General features: G+C 38.8%; 1 protein-coding gene across 7 annotated transcripts in view; it reads right to left on the bottom strand.

The window, feature by feature from the left end:
- Positions 1–16,405, bottom strand: part of LOC148003352 (sulfotransferase 1C2A-like) — a 38,707-nt gene that overhangs the window by 6,724 nt on the left and 15,578 nt on the right. For 2 of the 7 annotated variants that reach the window (XR_015629327.1, XR_015629329.1), the window contains 4 exons: positions 8,011–8,137; positions 7,350–7,444; positions 6,331–7,216; positions 5,589–6,061 (listed from right to left, as the gene is read on the bottom strand). Coding sequence is in view for 4 of the 7 variants with exons in the window: in XM_087568448.1 (XP_087424574.1) it covers positions 5,311–5,423; positions 7,036–7,216; positions 7,350–7,444; positions 8,011–8,137 (516 nt within the window). In the remaining 3 variants the exon portion in view is untranslated. Of the gene's footprint in view, positions 1–3,250; positions 5,424–5,588; positions 6,062–6,330; positions 7,217–7,349; positions 7,445–8,010; positions 8,138–16,405 lie in introns of those variants that run through there. The other 5 variants (XM_087568448.1, XM_087568447.1, XM_087568449.1 and 2 more) reach the window with 3 other exon arrangements.

Below are 16,405 nucleotides of genomic sequence, written 5' to 3'. Positions count from 1 at the left end.
ATGTAGTATACATTTTTATTCATTAACAATTTGTGTTTAGGGATTATTAATTATGAATAATGGAAATTAACATTCTCCTAAAATGAAGACTTTTTTTTAGATTCATCTCTATATGATTTACTTAGTAAATCATCACAGGAGTCATTCATTTGACTCCTAAGCTCTTTTTAAAAAATATTTATTCATTTATTTATTTATTTATTTATTTAATTGATTTTATGCTTCTTGGATATTTTATGTATTTACATTTCAAATGTTATCTCCATTCCCCTTCTCCCACATCCCCTCCCCACTCCTCTTGCCTCTTTGAGGATGCTCCCACTCCCACCCACCCACTCCAACCTCTCTTGGTGACCAGTATGCTCAGGAAAAATACCACATTTGGTGTTGTGCAGTTTGGCGGTCGGGAGAAAATGATCCACAAGGTGCAAGGTTTTAGTTGAGTATGATACCCCAGTCTCTTCCACAAATAGGGATAGGTACTTCTTTGACAATTCTGGGTAAGATCTTTTTGCCTGAGAAGTGGTTGTTTCAGGGGCATAGCTGAATGCAAGGGCATGGCTTGCTAATGTGGAAGTTCAGGGTGCTGGAAAGGGATGTAGCCCTGTGAAAAGAATGGGACCTCAGGAGTGTATGGGGTCCATGTGCTCATCTGGAAGGGCGAGTGAAACAGATTTATGTTTCTAGGACTGTAATACCTTTTTGCGTGTCTCATAGTGACCTGAGGTGCTGAGCCATGGGTCCTTTTCAGAATTTGCCTGCACCCGCAGTGGAGCCTAGGGATGTGTATCCCAGCTCCTCACCTGGTCCAAGGTCTAGTATGCATCCCCAAAATCCTAAACCTGAGGGGCAGTTGAGAGGGAACACTGGAGGGCAGAGTCCCCAGAATGAGTCTACATGGGGGTAGACTGAAAAATACTAGATTGTGATTGAGTGATTTATTTGACATTTTAAAATTGTGGTCTTATTATACCTTGTTCATAGTAAAAATATTATACAATTATTTTTGCTAGAGGATTTTACTCTCTATTTGCAATGTAAACAACACATTGCAAATGTGGAAATAGTTAAAATGCTGGCAGCTCATGGTAAACATGGGTTTCTTATGTTGGCTAGTGTTTGCACAGAGCTGTGAAACCTGTGACAGTTATTTTCTAGAGTGGCATGGCACTTTTTAATTAGAATGTCTCTCTCTCTCTCTCTCTCTCTCTCTCTCTCTCTCTCTCTCTGTGTGTGTGTGTGTGTGTGTGTGTGTGTGTGTGTGTTCTGTGTGAGTTTTTATCCACATAATTTATAGATTTTAAATCTATAAACCACCATGTCTGGAGAAGGCTGGACATATATACAGGACACATGCCCTTTCTTGACATGTACAACACAGACTTTGTCTTAAATTATTGTCTAAAGACTTCTTTTACAGCTTAGAAGAGCATTTAAATCATAGTTAATGTAATTGAATAAATAGTAATCATTCAAAAATAGCAAAATCAAGAGGTTTGTGAGCCCAGTTTTAAGGGAAGTTATAAACCGCATATTAAGGACATATTTTGAATAGACAAAATTCACAAACACAGCCAAGAAGAAGACAGATTTGGAGAGAATAAACAATAGATGTATTTGCAAGTTTTCCAATGAAAATATAAACTGGATAGAATTAATCTTCTCCCCTATATAGCTTTTGTTTTAGCTTCTTCCTGAATTTTGTTTCCATTTAATGCCAGAAAATTATTTGGCCATGTTATGTTCATTTGGCATTCATTTCTATGTTTTGGGATTTTTACAATTTATACTGTCGTGGGGGCACCAATGCCAAGGCAGACATTTAGAAGTCAAAAGACAATTTTTCAGAAGTTGTTTTCTTCTTCCATCATGAGGGTTCTGAGAATTAAACTCAATTTCTGGGAATTGACCTCAGTTCTGGGAATGATCCGCTTTGATAACAAATACCTTACATTTATCCTGACATGAACCTTTATCTTAGACGAGGTTGATATTCCAGAGGGAGAATAGTGTTATGTCCCAGATACAAAGCATGCTCAGTGATATTTTGTGTCTCTTTCATGTTTTTCATAAGCCTCAAATATTTCAAACTACTTCCAGCACCATGCTACTTTCTTAGATAAGTTGTTCCTGGAGAGAATACCTATATCGTTTATGCTTGTTCTTTCAGAATTGTGTGCTCTCTAGTGTCTTTTTCCCCATGTCAGTTATCCAAATAATTTTACTGATGTGCTGTGCAATCTGGAAAATGTTAACAAGTGTACTGATTAAACAAAATTGCAAGTGTTGGGACTAATACAGGCTTAATGAAGACTTTGCGTCTAAGTATGTGATCAATTTTGGAGAAAGTTCTATGATGTGCAAAGAAGAAAGTATATTACTTTGTATTTGGGTGAAATGTTCTGTAAATATTTGTCAGATCCATTTAGTTTTCGATGTCAGTTAGCTCTGGTATTTCTCTATTTAGTTTTGTCTGTATGACATGTCAACTGAGTAGGGTATTGAAGTCTCCTACTATCTGTGTTTAAGGGTCAATATATGAGTAAAGCTGTAAAAATGCTTCTATTATGAACTTAGGTGTACTTGAATTCACGAATGGATGCTAAGAATTGAGCACTTAAACTGAAAATTAAATCAAATAATTAGGAACTAATTAGTTGGCACAGGTAATTTCAAGACAAGAGAGCATTTAGGCTATGCTGTGGCTTCCTCTGAACTCTCTTGTCTACATCTGTGGTGAAAAAGAGCAACTGTTGGATAGACAGATTGGAAAAAAATCTGCAGATTACTGACTAGGAAAAGACAAAGTGAAAATTTCAGCTAAGGTGTATGCTGAAAAAGAGGCTGTGATTGTTACCTGTAATCCCCTGCTCTGCTGTGGGATGATATGAACATACACTGAGGAAAAACTCCACCTATAGCAGACTTCAACTTCTGAACATGCACATTTGTTTAAAAGGTCTCAGTCTGAACTGAGACTGCCACAGAAGGGGATGGATCCCTGATCCTCAACAGTACCCCCAAAATCCAAGAGTAAAGCTGTAACCATGAAGTACAAAAAGCATTGGAGACCTCAAGGTGTTAGTGATACCAGATGTAAGAGAGGTCTGCTGAGGAAGGTTGCATGAGCTTATTAATTGGCTCATTCTTAAACTGGACTGAATCATTTTTACTATCCATTTTCCTGCACCCAGTCTGTTATCAGTATTTATCATGAGCAGAAATAAATAAATGATTGATAGCAAACAAATGGAGTAACTGAAACTCTTTTATTGAATTTTGTGTATATAGAGACGTGCTAGTAAAATAATCATAAGTCAATGCTAATAAAACTAAAATGTTTATAAACGTTCTAACAGTTACTTAACTACTCTTCTGATGTAATGTTTCATTTACTTGATTAATTCTTTTCTCTAAAAGTAATAGTTAAAAATTGCCAATGGGTAAATTATGAATACAATCGTGTACAAAGCCAACATAGTATGTTTTACCATTTATCTCTTTCAAGTTCTGCTATTTTAATTTCTGAATACAAAGGAAACTCCCAGAAAAATAAAGCCAAAAGAGGCTTAAGTTCGACACTATTATGTTTCCAAAGTTTACCTTAAATCTACAGTTAACCAGTAGATGGTTGGAGACCAGAGTCATTCCTTTTATAGGCTAGAGTGACTCTGGGCTCTTATGAACTTAACCCTGAAAGGAGGCAGATGTAGGGACTTCAGTTTAGTTTGGATTGTAAGAGGGGACTCTCTACCTAGAGAAACTTTGAATAATTTCAAGACTTAGAAGCAAACAATAAAAATTTACAATACAATTAGGATATAATTTTTTAATATAATAGACATTGTTAATTAACTATACACATATGGTTAGATTTCGGCAGTAACCAAGCGATTGTCTATAAGTTCAACAAAATTTCAGACTTTTCTAGTATTTTATAACCACATCATTGGGAATGTATTAGTGAGCTTTCTTTCATTATAACAATATCTGGGGAAAGCAACTTATAAAGACAGAAGCTTTATTTTAGCTCTTGGGTTTGGAATTTACATTCTGTGGAGAGATGGACAGAATATCATGGTGAGGGTAAATGGCAAAGCAAAACTAACCACCTCATTTTATTGAATTTTTCATGGCCAAGAAACAAGGGAAAGGAAGACCCAGGGCCAGGAGCACTCATTTTCGTCTAGGCCATGTTCCAGTTTCTTAGCTTCCATCCACTAACTTCTACTACACCTTCTCATACCTCTTGCTGGTAGTAACACATGCTGTGCCCACGTCCTCAACATTTAGGAGAAAGTGTACATTTGAGTGATAGAAAGCAAATGTCATTCTAGCTCATGCTAGGTACCCTGAACTCACATATATATCCTGCTCATACCACAGGCTGCTCCTGCTGATCTCAGCTTAGCAGTGCTGACATCTGCAACTAAAGTGAAAGGGTAAGTGCTGAGAATTTGTGACCCGAAACGTGTTTGCCTTTCCGTCTTCTGAGCCATCGTGCAACATGCTGTGTTCTCCATATTGCCTGGTTACTGGGAGTAAAAGGATGCCCAAGACATGGAGCGAGTGGGAGGTGGAAGGAAGTATGCTGGCAAGCAAATGCAGATGGACTCTGCTAAAGTGGGCAAAAGTACAAGCTGTTCCTCAGAAGAGATGACAGGAGATCAAAACTCAACTGGCTGCAAGTTGAACACCAAGCATCCATTCTGCTTTTTTCAAGACACAATTTGTGCTTTCCAAAGGTCACCCTCATGCCTTTCTTCTGTTTCTTTTATGCTCCAGGACTATGATTCTGTTTATTAAGATTTGGATTTCTGACATCTCCTGAAGTCCTTCCCTCAATTTCCTCCTACCAGGTAGAAAATGTTCCAGTGAGCATGTTGCAACAAGTTGTCCACAAACTGAGTCTTCCCACTGTAACCATGAAAAATACCGATTGAGCAGAAAGACATTAGGAATTTCTGTACATTCATTTAGATGATTTCTAATATTTGTGTTTTTGTGCATAAGATAGTTATTTAGAGTTAGAATATAGGCTATACCTCCTAGAAAGATGTCATCATAAAATTTATACTATTCAAGTTTGTTTATTTATTAGCTTATTAAGCCATCTTACTGATTTGTACTGAATAGTGGAGAAAGTATACACTGGACATAATATGATTTTGTGAATTGTAATGTGATGTCAGTAATAACAGAGTCGGTGTCACAGTCCTTGGCATTTACAGTTTGCTTTCTGATCTTCCTTTGGCTGGATTGAGGCTTGCAGACAGACTCCTGTCCTTGATGTCTATCTTCTCATCTTGATCAGAGTTCCATGCAGAAGTTTAGAGAGGTTCCATCTAACTTTTGCTCATAGATTTCATCAAACCTCTCATTCTGGGCCACAGTAAAGTGGTTTTTCCAATCACCCACAATTCCTAAAGGACAAAGGCCAGACAAAAGCATCAGTGTGTGGTTGACAGACTGTATCCCTGACTGGAGTGTGCAGTACCCACATTGGTGCTGTCCTGACAGGAGCTCAATTCCTCACCACTTTACCTCTCCTTAATGAGAAGGGGGTTTAGTTGTCTTTGTGCAGGGGCTCTGGCATCTAAATAAAATCAGTCAATTCAATGTGACCCAGAATCTTGGCTCTACTGTGCTACACACACATATTAGGTAGTAACAATTATAAAAATGAAGGAATGGTAGACATATAGCCATACAAGGAGATCTTAAGATGTTATACTGGCCAGAGATCTGGGGCATAAGAAAATACATATTGTGACACTCCAAGTATATGCCACCTACGAACAAACAAAACCAACTTACAGTGAGAAATGGGAATATTTTCTTCTGAAGGAAAGATTGCCTCCAAAGGATATGGCAGGATATCAACCAAGCTGATGGAATTCTTTTTACTTTGATCACTTAGTTTTATTTGTTTGTAAGAATGTATTGAACTGCATCGTTTATTTCTATGAATTGTTTTTAGTAGATTATGTTATTGGAATGAGATTCTATTTTTATTATTTTAAATAATTTTAGAGAGATAATCACTGTAACACTTGTGATTCTTAAAGAAAATTATCCAACTTGATGAACAAGAAATGTTCATTGTAGAATTAATCATAAAAATATGGACACAATATCTATAATAAGAGAAATACTTGGAAGAATAACAGGATATCCATGAGTCCTGTATAGACAGTCATGCGTAGAGATCAGTATTTCTTTTCCTGGAGGGATAGCTCATATTCTGGTAAGCAAAAGTATGTAAGGTAATCACGGTTTGTGTTAGTGAACAGGTTTCTGTCATGGTATTCTTAGTTGTGTTTTTATGGCCAAAGCAAGCAAGCAAAGAAGCAAACACAAGTGAGTGCAGAGAAGAGTGGACATGGATAGACTGGGAAAAAGGGTGCTTCTCAAACCTTACCAAAGTCTAAGAGAGAAAAGAGGGAATACTGCAAGGGCAATGGATTAACTCCTGTGCTGAAAGTAAAAGAAAAAAAGTTCTGCAGCTGTTTATAAAACCTAGTCCTGGTTGCATAGCAGTGGAAAAAAGTGCAGATGTTAATGAGACAGTGGGATGGGTTTCATTCTGTACCTACCTTTTTGGAAAGTGGGTTTACTGAGGATCTGTGTGAGATCATCGAACTGTGGAGTTTTAGAAAGTTACTCAGTATACTAACTTTAAAAAATAACATTCCCCACTTAAAAGTGAATCACCAGGGATAATCAGATTTTTTTCTTTCAAAATCTAGGAAGCATTAAGGGCCTGGGTCTCAGTAATACATGCTGAAAGTCCTGAAAGTGTCATGAGTCATGATTTGGAGGCAGAGTCAAACTAGATGTCAGCTCTGATGAGTCTAACTGCAGGCAGGGATCCCAAGGAGGTGTGCACCAAGGGGAGTCTGTCTTAGTTATCTGTAAGACTTGCTTTGTAGAGCTTCTTGTACACTAGGAACAAATCTCTAGCTTTCTTAGAATCACAATATGTGGACTGGAGAGGGACTGCCTCAGAATTAGAGATAAATAAGCCCCACAGACCTTTTCTCATGAAAGGGGAAATGGACTGGTCCATGATAGTCTTGGGGATTGTAGAAAAATTTGTCAAAGGATTGTCTTTCATTTTCTCAAACGATGTCTCCAGGACTATTTTATCCACGACCTCTTCATCCAAATTCTTGCCCATGAACTGCATTACCTTCTGGATTTCACGCTTTGGGTCCTGTGAGTGAGGGTAGCATTAGTTGGACTGGAAAAGAGTTTTCACACTATCACATTTTTCCAGACATCCCTGTCAGAACCACATTCCTAAAGCAGCTTCCCTGTCCCTGATGCTGAAGAAGTAATTTACTTACCCTCTTCATGTCTTCATAGAAGAGGAAGAGAATCTGGTATCTGTCTCGAATTTCCCACCATCCTTTCACATGGTCAAACCAAGATCCCCAACTTACTGTGAAAAACAAGAATTGTTTCATGGACACAAATCTTCCAAGTCAGGAAAGTTTGACTTTCCTTTTTTCTTTTTCTTTCTCTCTCTCTTTCTCCCTCTCTTTCTTTCTTTCTTACTTTCTTTCTTTCTTTCTTTCTTTCTTTTTCTCTCTCTCTGTCTCTCTCTCTGTCTCTGTCTCTCTCTCTCTCTCTCTGTCTCTCTCTTTCTTTCTTTCTTTTTTTCTTTTTTCTGGCTTCAGGTACATCAGAGAAGGAAAAATTCTGTATTAGATATTTCCCAGCATCACTGAGCTGCTCGATTCTGAGGTCACGTAGTTTCTGTCAGTATTGGGGGCTTTTCTTTAATATGAGAATTAAAGTGGCTTCATATTGATTATGCACAATCACTTGCACCCTGATATTATGACAGGGTCACACAGGCTGAGGAAAGTCTATAGGTCAGGAATCCCCAAACAGAGGCCAGGATAGGAGGCACAGGAAACTCTGGGGGATCAACTGTCAGGGGTTGTTCTCTCACCTCAGCCTAATCGGGGTAAAACCACAGAGGGACAATGCATTTTTATTTACCTTTTCCATTGATGAAGGTTTCAAAATACTCATTCCAGGTGCCTGGATTGGGGAGCACCTGGCACATTCTGAAGAAGTGGTAGTAGGAAACCATGCAGTCTTTGGCGTTTCGAGCCACATAAAGGTACTTTGGAGAAGAAGAGAGGTGAGTTAAAGGAACACAAATATTGGAACTCCCTAGTTCTCCCTCTGGGTGAGTCCTTTTGGGGAATGCTCAGCTCTCCTGCCCTGGTACTGAGACTCAGCCTAGAGCAATGTCACCAATTATGATACTCCCAGCCCAGCCCTAACTCATTAAAATTTATCTCAATTCTTGATTTCCCTTTTGTTATCAGGGGCAAACTCTTCCTCTACATACTCTGAATCAACTACAGAGCCACTGAGCCTTCCAGAAACCTCAGCCTGATTTCTGAGAAAGCAATTGCTCCACCTGCTGTTTTGGCGTGGAGCAGCACCGTGGATCCTACTTGATATGAGCACACACTTTCTTCCATGATGATCACTTTAAAATCTGTGTGTTTCTACACAGAATAAGCAAACACTAGGTGCATTTCAATAAGGACCCTGTTGGGAGACTTTGTTATCTTGCCCATGTATTCTCCAAGTCAAAATGCTGCTGTGCACCAATGGAAAGAATTTTCTAAAGTGTCAGATTATTTATTTATTTTTTAATTTAATTCTTGCACTTTGTACTCAGGCTGTCTTTCACCTCAGTATTGACTGACATTTTAGGAGTTTCATCTTTCCTTTTCAGGGATGTGCTTTCCAGCCACATGGCATAACTCTCACCTTTCCTCAGCCCTCATTCATCCCTTTCCAAGTCCATACATTTCTCTATTCTGATGCACACAGTCTGAGGGTTAGGCTCGTTCTGGTTTTTAATTTTCTGTGTTGTACATATAAATCGTTAAATATGTATATATAATATATAATGTATATAATATATGATGATATATACATATATGTGTAAGCAATTATAAAACACCATTGCTTTATTTGATGATTCAACCTAAAGTCACAACTTCTTTCTTTATGTCATATTTGATACAATGATCTATTTGGTACAGCATTAACATTTTCTTTTTTTGTCACTTTTTTTGTTTGTTTATTTATTTATTTATTTTTTTAACTTGAGTATTTCTTATTTCCATTTGGAGTGTTATTCCCTTTCCCGGTTTCCGGGCCAACATCCCCCTAATCCCTCCCCCTCCCCTTCTTTATTGGTGTTCCCCTCCGCATTCTCCCACCATTGCCGCCCTCCCTCCAGTAATCACGTTCACTGGGGGTTCAGTCTTAGCAGGATCCAGGGCTTCCCCTTACACTGATGATCTTACTAGGGTATTCAATGCTATCTATTTGGTCAGAGTACAGGGTCAGTCCATGTATAGTCTTTAGGTAGTGGCTTAGTCCCTGGATGCTCTGGTTGCTTGGCATTGTTGTTCATATGGTGTCTCGAGACCCTTCAAGCTTTCCAGTTCTTTCTCTGATTTCTTCAATGAAGGTCCTATTCTCAGTTCAGTGGTTTGCTGCTGGCATTCGCCTCTGTATTTGCTGTATTCTGGCTGTGTCTCTCAGAGGAGATCTACATCCAGCTCCTGTCTGCCTGCACTTCTTTGCTTCATCCATCTTGTCTAATTGGGTGGCTGTATATGTATGGGCCACATGTGTGGCAGGCTCTGAATGGGTGTTCCTCTGTTTCTGTTTTAATCTTTGCTTCTCTATTCCCTGCCAAGGATATTCTTGTTCCCCTTTCAAAGAAGGAGTGAAGATTTCACATTTTGATCACCCGTATTGAGTTTCAAGTGTTCTAGGCATCTAGGGTAATTCAAGCATTTGGGCTAATAGACACTTATCAATGAGTGCATACCATGTGTGTTTTTCTGTGATTGGGTTATCTCACTGAGGATGATATTTTCCAGTTCCAACCATTTGCCTACGAATTTCATAAAGTCATTGTGTTTGATAGCTGAGTAATATGCCATTGTGTAGGTGTACCACACTTTCTGTATCCATTCCTCTGATGAAGGGCATCTGGGTTCTTTCCAGCTTCTGGCTATTATAAATAAGGCTGCTATGAACATAGTGGAGCACGTGTCTTTTTTATCTGTTGCGGCATCTTTTGGGTATATGCCCAAGAGAGGTATAGCTGGATCCTCAGGCAGTTCAATGTCCAATTTTCCGAGGAACCTCCATACTGATTTCCAGAATGGTTGTACCAGTCTGCAATCCCACCAACAATGGAGGAGTGTCCTCTTTCTCCACATCCTTGCCAGCATTTGCTGTCACCTGAGTTTTTGATCTTAGCCATTCTCACTGGTGTGAGGTGAAATCTCAGGGTTGTTTTGATTTGCATTTCCCTTATGACTAAAGATGTTGAACATTTCTTTAGGTGTTTCTCAGCCATTCAGCGTTCCTCAGCTGTGAATTCTTTGTTTAGCTCTGAACCCCATTTTTTAATAGGGTTATTTGTCTCCCTGCGGTCTAACTTCTTGAGTTCTTTGTATATTTTGCATATAAGTCCTCTATCTGTTGTAGGATTGGTAAAGATCTTTTCCCAATCTGTTGGTTGCCGTTTTGTCCTAACCACAGTGTCCTTTGCCTTACAGAAGCTTTGCAGTTTTATGAGATCCCAGTTGTCGATTCTTGATCTTAGAGCGTAAGCCACTGGTGTTTTGTTCAGGAAATTTTTTCCAGTGCCCATGTGTTCCAGATGCTTCCCTAGTTTTTCTTCTATTAGTTTGAGTGTATCTGGTTTGATGTGGAGGTCCTTGATCCACTTGGACTTAAGCTTTGTACAGGGTGATAAGCATGGATTGATCTGCATTATTCTCCATGTTGACCTCCAGTTGAACCAGCACCATTTGCTGAAAATGCTATCTTTTTTCCATTGGCTGCTTTTGGCTCCTTTGTCAAAAATCAAGTGCCCATAGGTGTGTGGGTTCATTTCTGGGTCTTCAGTTCTGTTCCATTGGTCTATCTGTTTGTCTCTGTACCAATATCATGCAGTTTTTATCACTATTGCTCTGTAATACTGCTTGAGTTCAGGGATAGTGATTCCCCCTGAAGTCCTTTTATTGTTGAGGATAGTTTTAGCTATCCTGGGTTTTTTCTTATTCCAGATGAATTTGCAAATTGTTCTGTCTAACTCTTTGAAGAAATGGATTGGTATTTTGATGGGGATTGCATTGAATCTGTTGATCGCTTTTGGTAAAATGGCCATTTTTACTATATTAGTCCTGCCAATCCATGAGCATGGGAGACCTTTCCATCTTCTGAGGTCTTCTTCAATTTCTTTCTTCAGGTTCTTGAAGTTCTTATTGTACAGATCTTTTACTTGCTTGGTTAAAGTCACACTGAGGTACTTTATATTATTTGGGTCTATTATGAAGGGTGTCGTTTCCCTAATTTCTTTCTCTGCTTGTTTCTCTTTTGTGTAGAGGAAGGCTACTGATTTATTTCAGTTAATTTATACCCAGCCACTATGCTGAAGTTGTCTATCAGCTTCAGTAGTTCTCTGGTGGAACTTTTGGGATCACTTAAATATACTATCATATCATCTGCAAATAGTGATATTTTGACTTCTTCTTTTCCAATCTGTATCCCCTTGACCTCCTTTTGTTTTCTGATAGCTCTGATATTTTGACTTCTTCTTTTCCGATCTGTATCCCCTTGACCTCCTTTTGTTTTCTGATAGCTCTGGCTAGAACTTCAAGAACTATATTGAATAAGTAGGGAGAGAGTGGGCAACCTTGTCTAGTCCCTGATTTTAGTGGGACTGCTTCAAGTTTCTCTCCATTTAGTTTAATGTTAGCAACTGGTTTGCTGTATATGGCTTTTACTATGTTTAGGTATGGGCCTTGAATTCCTATTCTTTCCAGGACTTTTATCATGAAAGGATGTGGAATTTTGTCAAATGCTTTCTCAGCATCTAATGAAATGATCATGTGCTTTTGTTCTTTCAGTTTGTTTATACAATGGATCACGTTGAAAAAATCATGGTGGTTGAAAGTTCCACCAGAGAACTACTGAAGCTGATAGACAACTTCAGCATAGTGGCTGGGTATAAAATTAACTGAAATAAATCAGTTTTCTGTATATTAAACCATCCCTGCATGCCTGGGATGAAGCCGACTTGATCATGATGGGTGATTGTTTTGATGTGCTCTTGGATTCGGTTTGCCAGAATTTTATTGTGTATTTTTACGTCGATATTCATAAGGGAAATTGGTCTGAAGTTCTCTTTCTTTGTTGGGTCTTTGTGTGGTTTAGGTATAAGAGTAATTGTGGCTTCATAGAAGGAATTTGGTAGTGCTCCATCTGTTTCAATTTTGTGGAATAGTTTGGATAATATTGGTACGAGGTCTTCTATGAAGGTCTGATAGAATTCTGCACTAAACTCGTCTGGATCTGGGCTCTTTTTGGTTGGGAGACCTTTAATGACTGCTTCTATTTCCTTAGGAGTTATGGGGTTGTTTAACTGGTTTATCTGTTCCTGATTTAACTTCGGTACCTGGTATCTGTCTAGGAAATTGTCCATATCCTGCAGATTTTCAAGTTTTGTTGAATATAAGCTTTTATAGTAAGATCTGATGATTTTTTGAATTTCCTCTGAATCTGTAGTTATGTCTCCCTTTTCATTTCTGATTTTGTTAATTTGGACACACTCTCTGTGTCCTCTCGTTAGTCTGGCTAATGGTTTATCTATCTTGTTGATTTTCTCAAAGAACCAACTTTCGGTACTGTTGATCCTTTCTATGGTCCTTTTTGTTTCTACTTGGTTGATTTCAGCTCTGAGTTTGATTATTTCCTGCTTTCTACTCCTCCTGGGTGTATTTGCTTCTTTGTGTTCTAGAGCTTTTAGGTGTGATGTCAAGCTGGTGACATATGCTCTTTCCTGTTTCTTTCTGCAGCCACTCAGAGGTATGAGTTTTCCTCTTAGCACAGCTTTCATTGTGTCCCATAAGTTTGGGTATGTTGTACCTTCATTTGCATTAAATTCTAAGAAGTCTTTAATATCTTTCTTTATTACTTCCTTGACCAGGTTATCGTTGAGTAGAGCATTGTTCAACTTCCACGTATATGTGGGCATTCTTCCCTTTTTGTTATTGAAGACCAGCTTTCGGCCGTGATGGTCTGATAGCTCGCATGGGATGATTTCTATCTTTCTGTACATGTTGAGGCACGTTTTTTGACCAATTATATGGTCAATTTTGGAGAAAGTACCATGAGGAGCTGAGAAGAAGGTATATACTTTTCCTTTAGGATAGAATGTTCTATAAATATCTGTTAAGTCCATTTGGTTCGTGACTTCTCTTAGTCTGTCTTTGTCTCTGTTTAATTTCTGTTTGCATGATCTGTCCATTGATGGGAGTGGGGTGTTGAAATGTCCTACTATTATTGTGTGAGGTGCAATGTGTGTTTGAGCTTTAGTAAGGTTTCTTTTATGTATGTAGGTGCCCTTGTATTTGGGGCATAGATATTTAGGATTGGAGTTCATCTTGGTGGATTTTTCCTTTGATGAACATGAAGTGTCCTTCCTTATCTTTTTTGATGACTTTTAGTTGAAAATTGATTTTATTTGATATTAGAATGGCTACTCCAGCGTTCTTTTTCTGACCATTTGCTCGGCAAGATGTTTTCCAGCCTTTCACTCTGAGGTAGTGTCTGTCTTTGTCTCTGAGGTGTTTTTCTTGTAGGCAGTAGAATGCAGGGTCCTTGTTGCGTATCCAGTTTGTTAATCTATGTCTTTTTATTGGGGAGTTGAGGCCATTGATGTTGAGAGATATTAAGGAATAGTGATTATTGCTTCCTGTTATATTCATATTTGGATATGAGGTTATGTTTGTGTGCTTTTTCTTCTCTTTGTTTTGTTGCCAAGGCGATTAGTTTCTTGCTTCTTCTAGGGTGTAGCTTGCCTCCTTATGTTGGGTTTTACCATTAATTATCATTTTTAGTGCTGGATTTGTAGAAAGATATTGTTTAAATTTGGTTTTGTCATGGAATATCTTGGTTTCTCCATCTATGTTTTGCTGGATACAGTAACCTGGGCTGCCATTTGTGTTCTCTTAGGGTCTGTATGACCCTAAGATCAGATGGCGTTTGGTGTTTTCCTCTGGAATCAGTAATGTGTGCAGAGTGCAGTCTCTTCTGGTTTCCCAGGCTTGTCTGCCTCTCTGAAAGTTTAGCTCTCCCTACCACAGATTTTGGGTGTAGAGAACTGTTTATCTGGTCGGTCCCTTCAGGTTCTGTGGGTGTCTCAGACGCACTTGACCCGCTGCTGCTGTGCCCTTATCCAAGGGAACCCAGAGGTCATATACAGTTTCCTCTTGGGCCAGGGATGTGGGCAGGGTTGGGCAATGTTGGTGGTCTCTTCTGCTCTGAAGTCTCAGGAGTGCCTACCTGTCCAGGTGGTGAAGTCTCTCTCCCACGGGGTTTGGGAGCAGCCGCATTAACATTTTCTTATTTTTGCATATAACAGGTTTGTCAGAAGTTTTTAGGAGCCAACTTGAACTTTTCTTTAGCAGACACCCTCATGAAGGTCTCTTTCCTTATGTATGTTGTATGTATGTATGTATGTATGTATGTATGTATGTATGTATGTAGTAATGTATGATCATGATCACAGTAGTAATCTGGGGATCTGAGCTGAGATGACTCTTCAGATAAGATCATGTGTATTTCTGTTAGATATACTGGTGTTTCTGGTACTGGGGTCATCTTATGCTGATTTGTAAGAGCTTATAGTCCAGGGTAAGAATAGGGAATTAATCTTTAAAACCTTTGACAGATGACACAAGACTACCCAGAAGTTGCCTACAGTCTTTTTTACCACCTACTATATTGGTAAATTTCCTTCTGTTGTTTGAATTCACTGAGAAGCTGGCTTCAGAATTTGGGTTACTCCATACGCACTTCAACACCAAATATATTTTTCTAAGTGTACTCCAAGATCCCTTATCTGGGGAGAGACTACTCCATGAACTCTGTGACAAGGAGGGAAGAGAAGAGCAAAATAGCCCAAGTAAAAAACTAGTTACTGAGAACATCTGGAAGGTGAACTCTTTTGTAAAGGTGTTACTTTGTTTAGCCCATTGGGAAAGAGATACTAGAAGATCAGCTCTTGGAAACCTTAGCCATAGAGAGAAACCTCAGTGTGAAACTCCAGCTGATGCTTAAACTTCCTCAGTTTCTTGAAAATGGTGTGAGCACAGGATCTCCTGATGTTATCTCTTTCCTACCTGTCCTTTACTTGGAGGAATATTCTGATCAGCCTGGGTATTTTATGAGTAAATTGACTGGCTATCCCAATGGAGATTCATCAGTAGTTTTTGCTAGATGTTTGTGAGTCCTCCCTTTGTAATATTATCTTTCTACTGTGATTTGTTCCTTGACCTGGAAGCCTTGCCCAGGGACACTCTATGCTCTGCCTGAGAATCTCTGTGCTGGGAACAACAAGTGTCAGATTCAAGAGGGCTTGTCCAGGCAATTTCTGCTTGAGGACCTGATTTGTTGTTTGTTCTCTCTCTCTCTCTCTCTCTCTCTCTCTCTCTCTCTCTCTCTCTCTCTCTCTCTCTCTCTCTTTCCACCCTTCCATTTGCCTGCTGCTTTCTATTTGTTCATTTTCTCTGGCTTGTTTTATATACTTAATAACCTCACTCATTCAAAACTGAAAATATACCCATTGAAGACAGTTCTCAGTACCACAGAGCTCAACTCCTCCACCTACATATACATGGAAGATGATGACCCATGATACCTATGCTCTCTCCTCATTCTCTTATCTCCTTGTGTTCATGTTCTGTTTCAATCCCTGTGCAAACATTAAAGCTAATGTTGCTGAATTATCCAGGGGATCAAATACCACTGCACAGGTCCATGATAATTATGCTTTTCTTAATTTTATTTCAGTTTTATTTTTTTGTAACTTGGGAATTTCCTCAGCTTATTTGATCTCAGATAATATCAAGAGGTATTCCTCAGTGATTTCATGATAGCTGGTCTCAGTAATGCCAGGAATAGAATTGGCATTCGTCACCCACCTTTACGGACAATACAAGTCATTTGATTGTAGGAACTCCACCAATATTTCTGCTATCTATAAATACTTTAGTCCTTTCAAAACAATCCTTAAAGCTTAAATTATGTGATGGTTTTATTTATATTGATGCATTGCCTGCTTGTATGATCATGACCCATGTGCAAGCAGTACCCATACAAACCAGAAGAGGGCATCATATCCCCTAGTACTGAAGTTACAGACAGTTGTGAGCTAGTATCTGAACCTTTGTCCTCTGGAAGAACAGTCAATACACTTAAGCACTGAGCCCATTTCTCTAGTCCCTTTTTATCTTTCTTTCACTATTTCCATTTAAAAAAGAAAAAGATTGTTCTTAGA

Source organism: Rattus norvegicus, chromosome 9 (genome assembly GCF_021556685.1).
Source record: "Rattus norvegicus strain SHRSP/BbbUtx chromosome 9, alternate assembly SHRSP_T2T, whole genome shotgun sequence".
Taxonomy (NCBI): domain Eukaryota; kingdom Metazoa; phylum Chordata; class Mammalia; order Rodentia; family Muridae; genus Rattus; species Rattus norvegicus.
The sequence above is the reverse complement of the archived record's forward strand: the minus strand, read 5'-3'. Positions and strand labels throughout refer to the sequence as shown.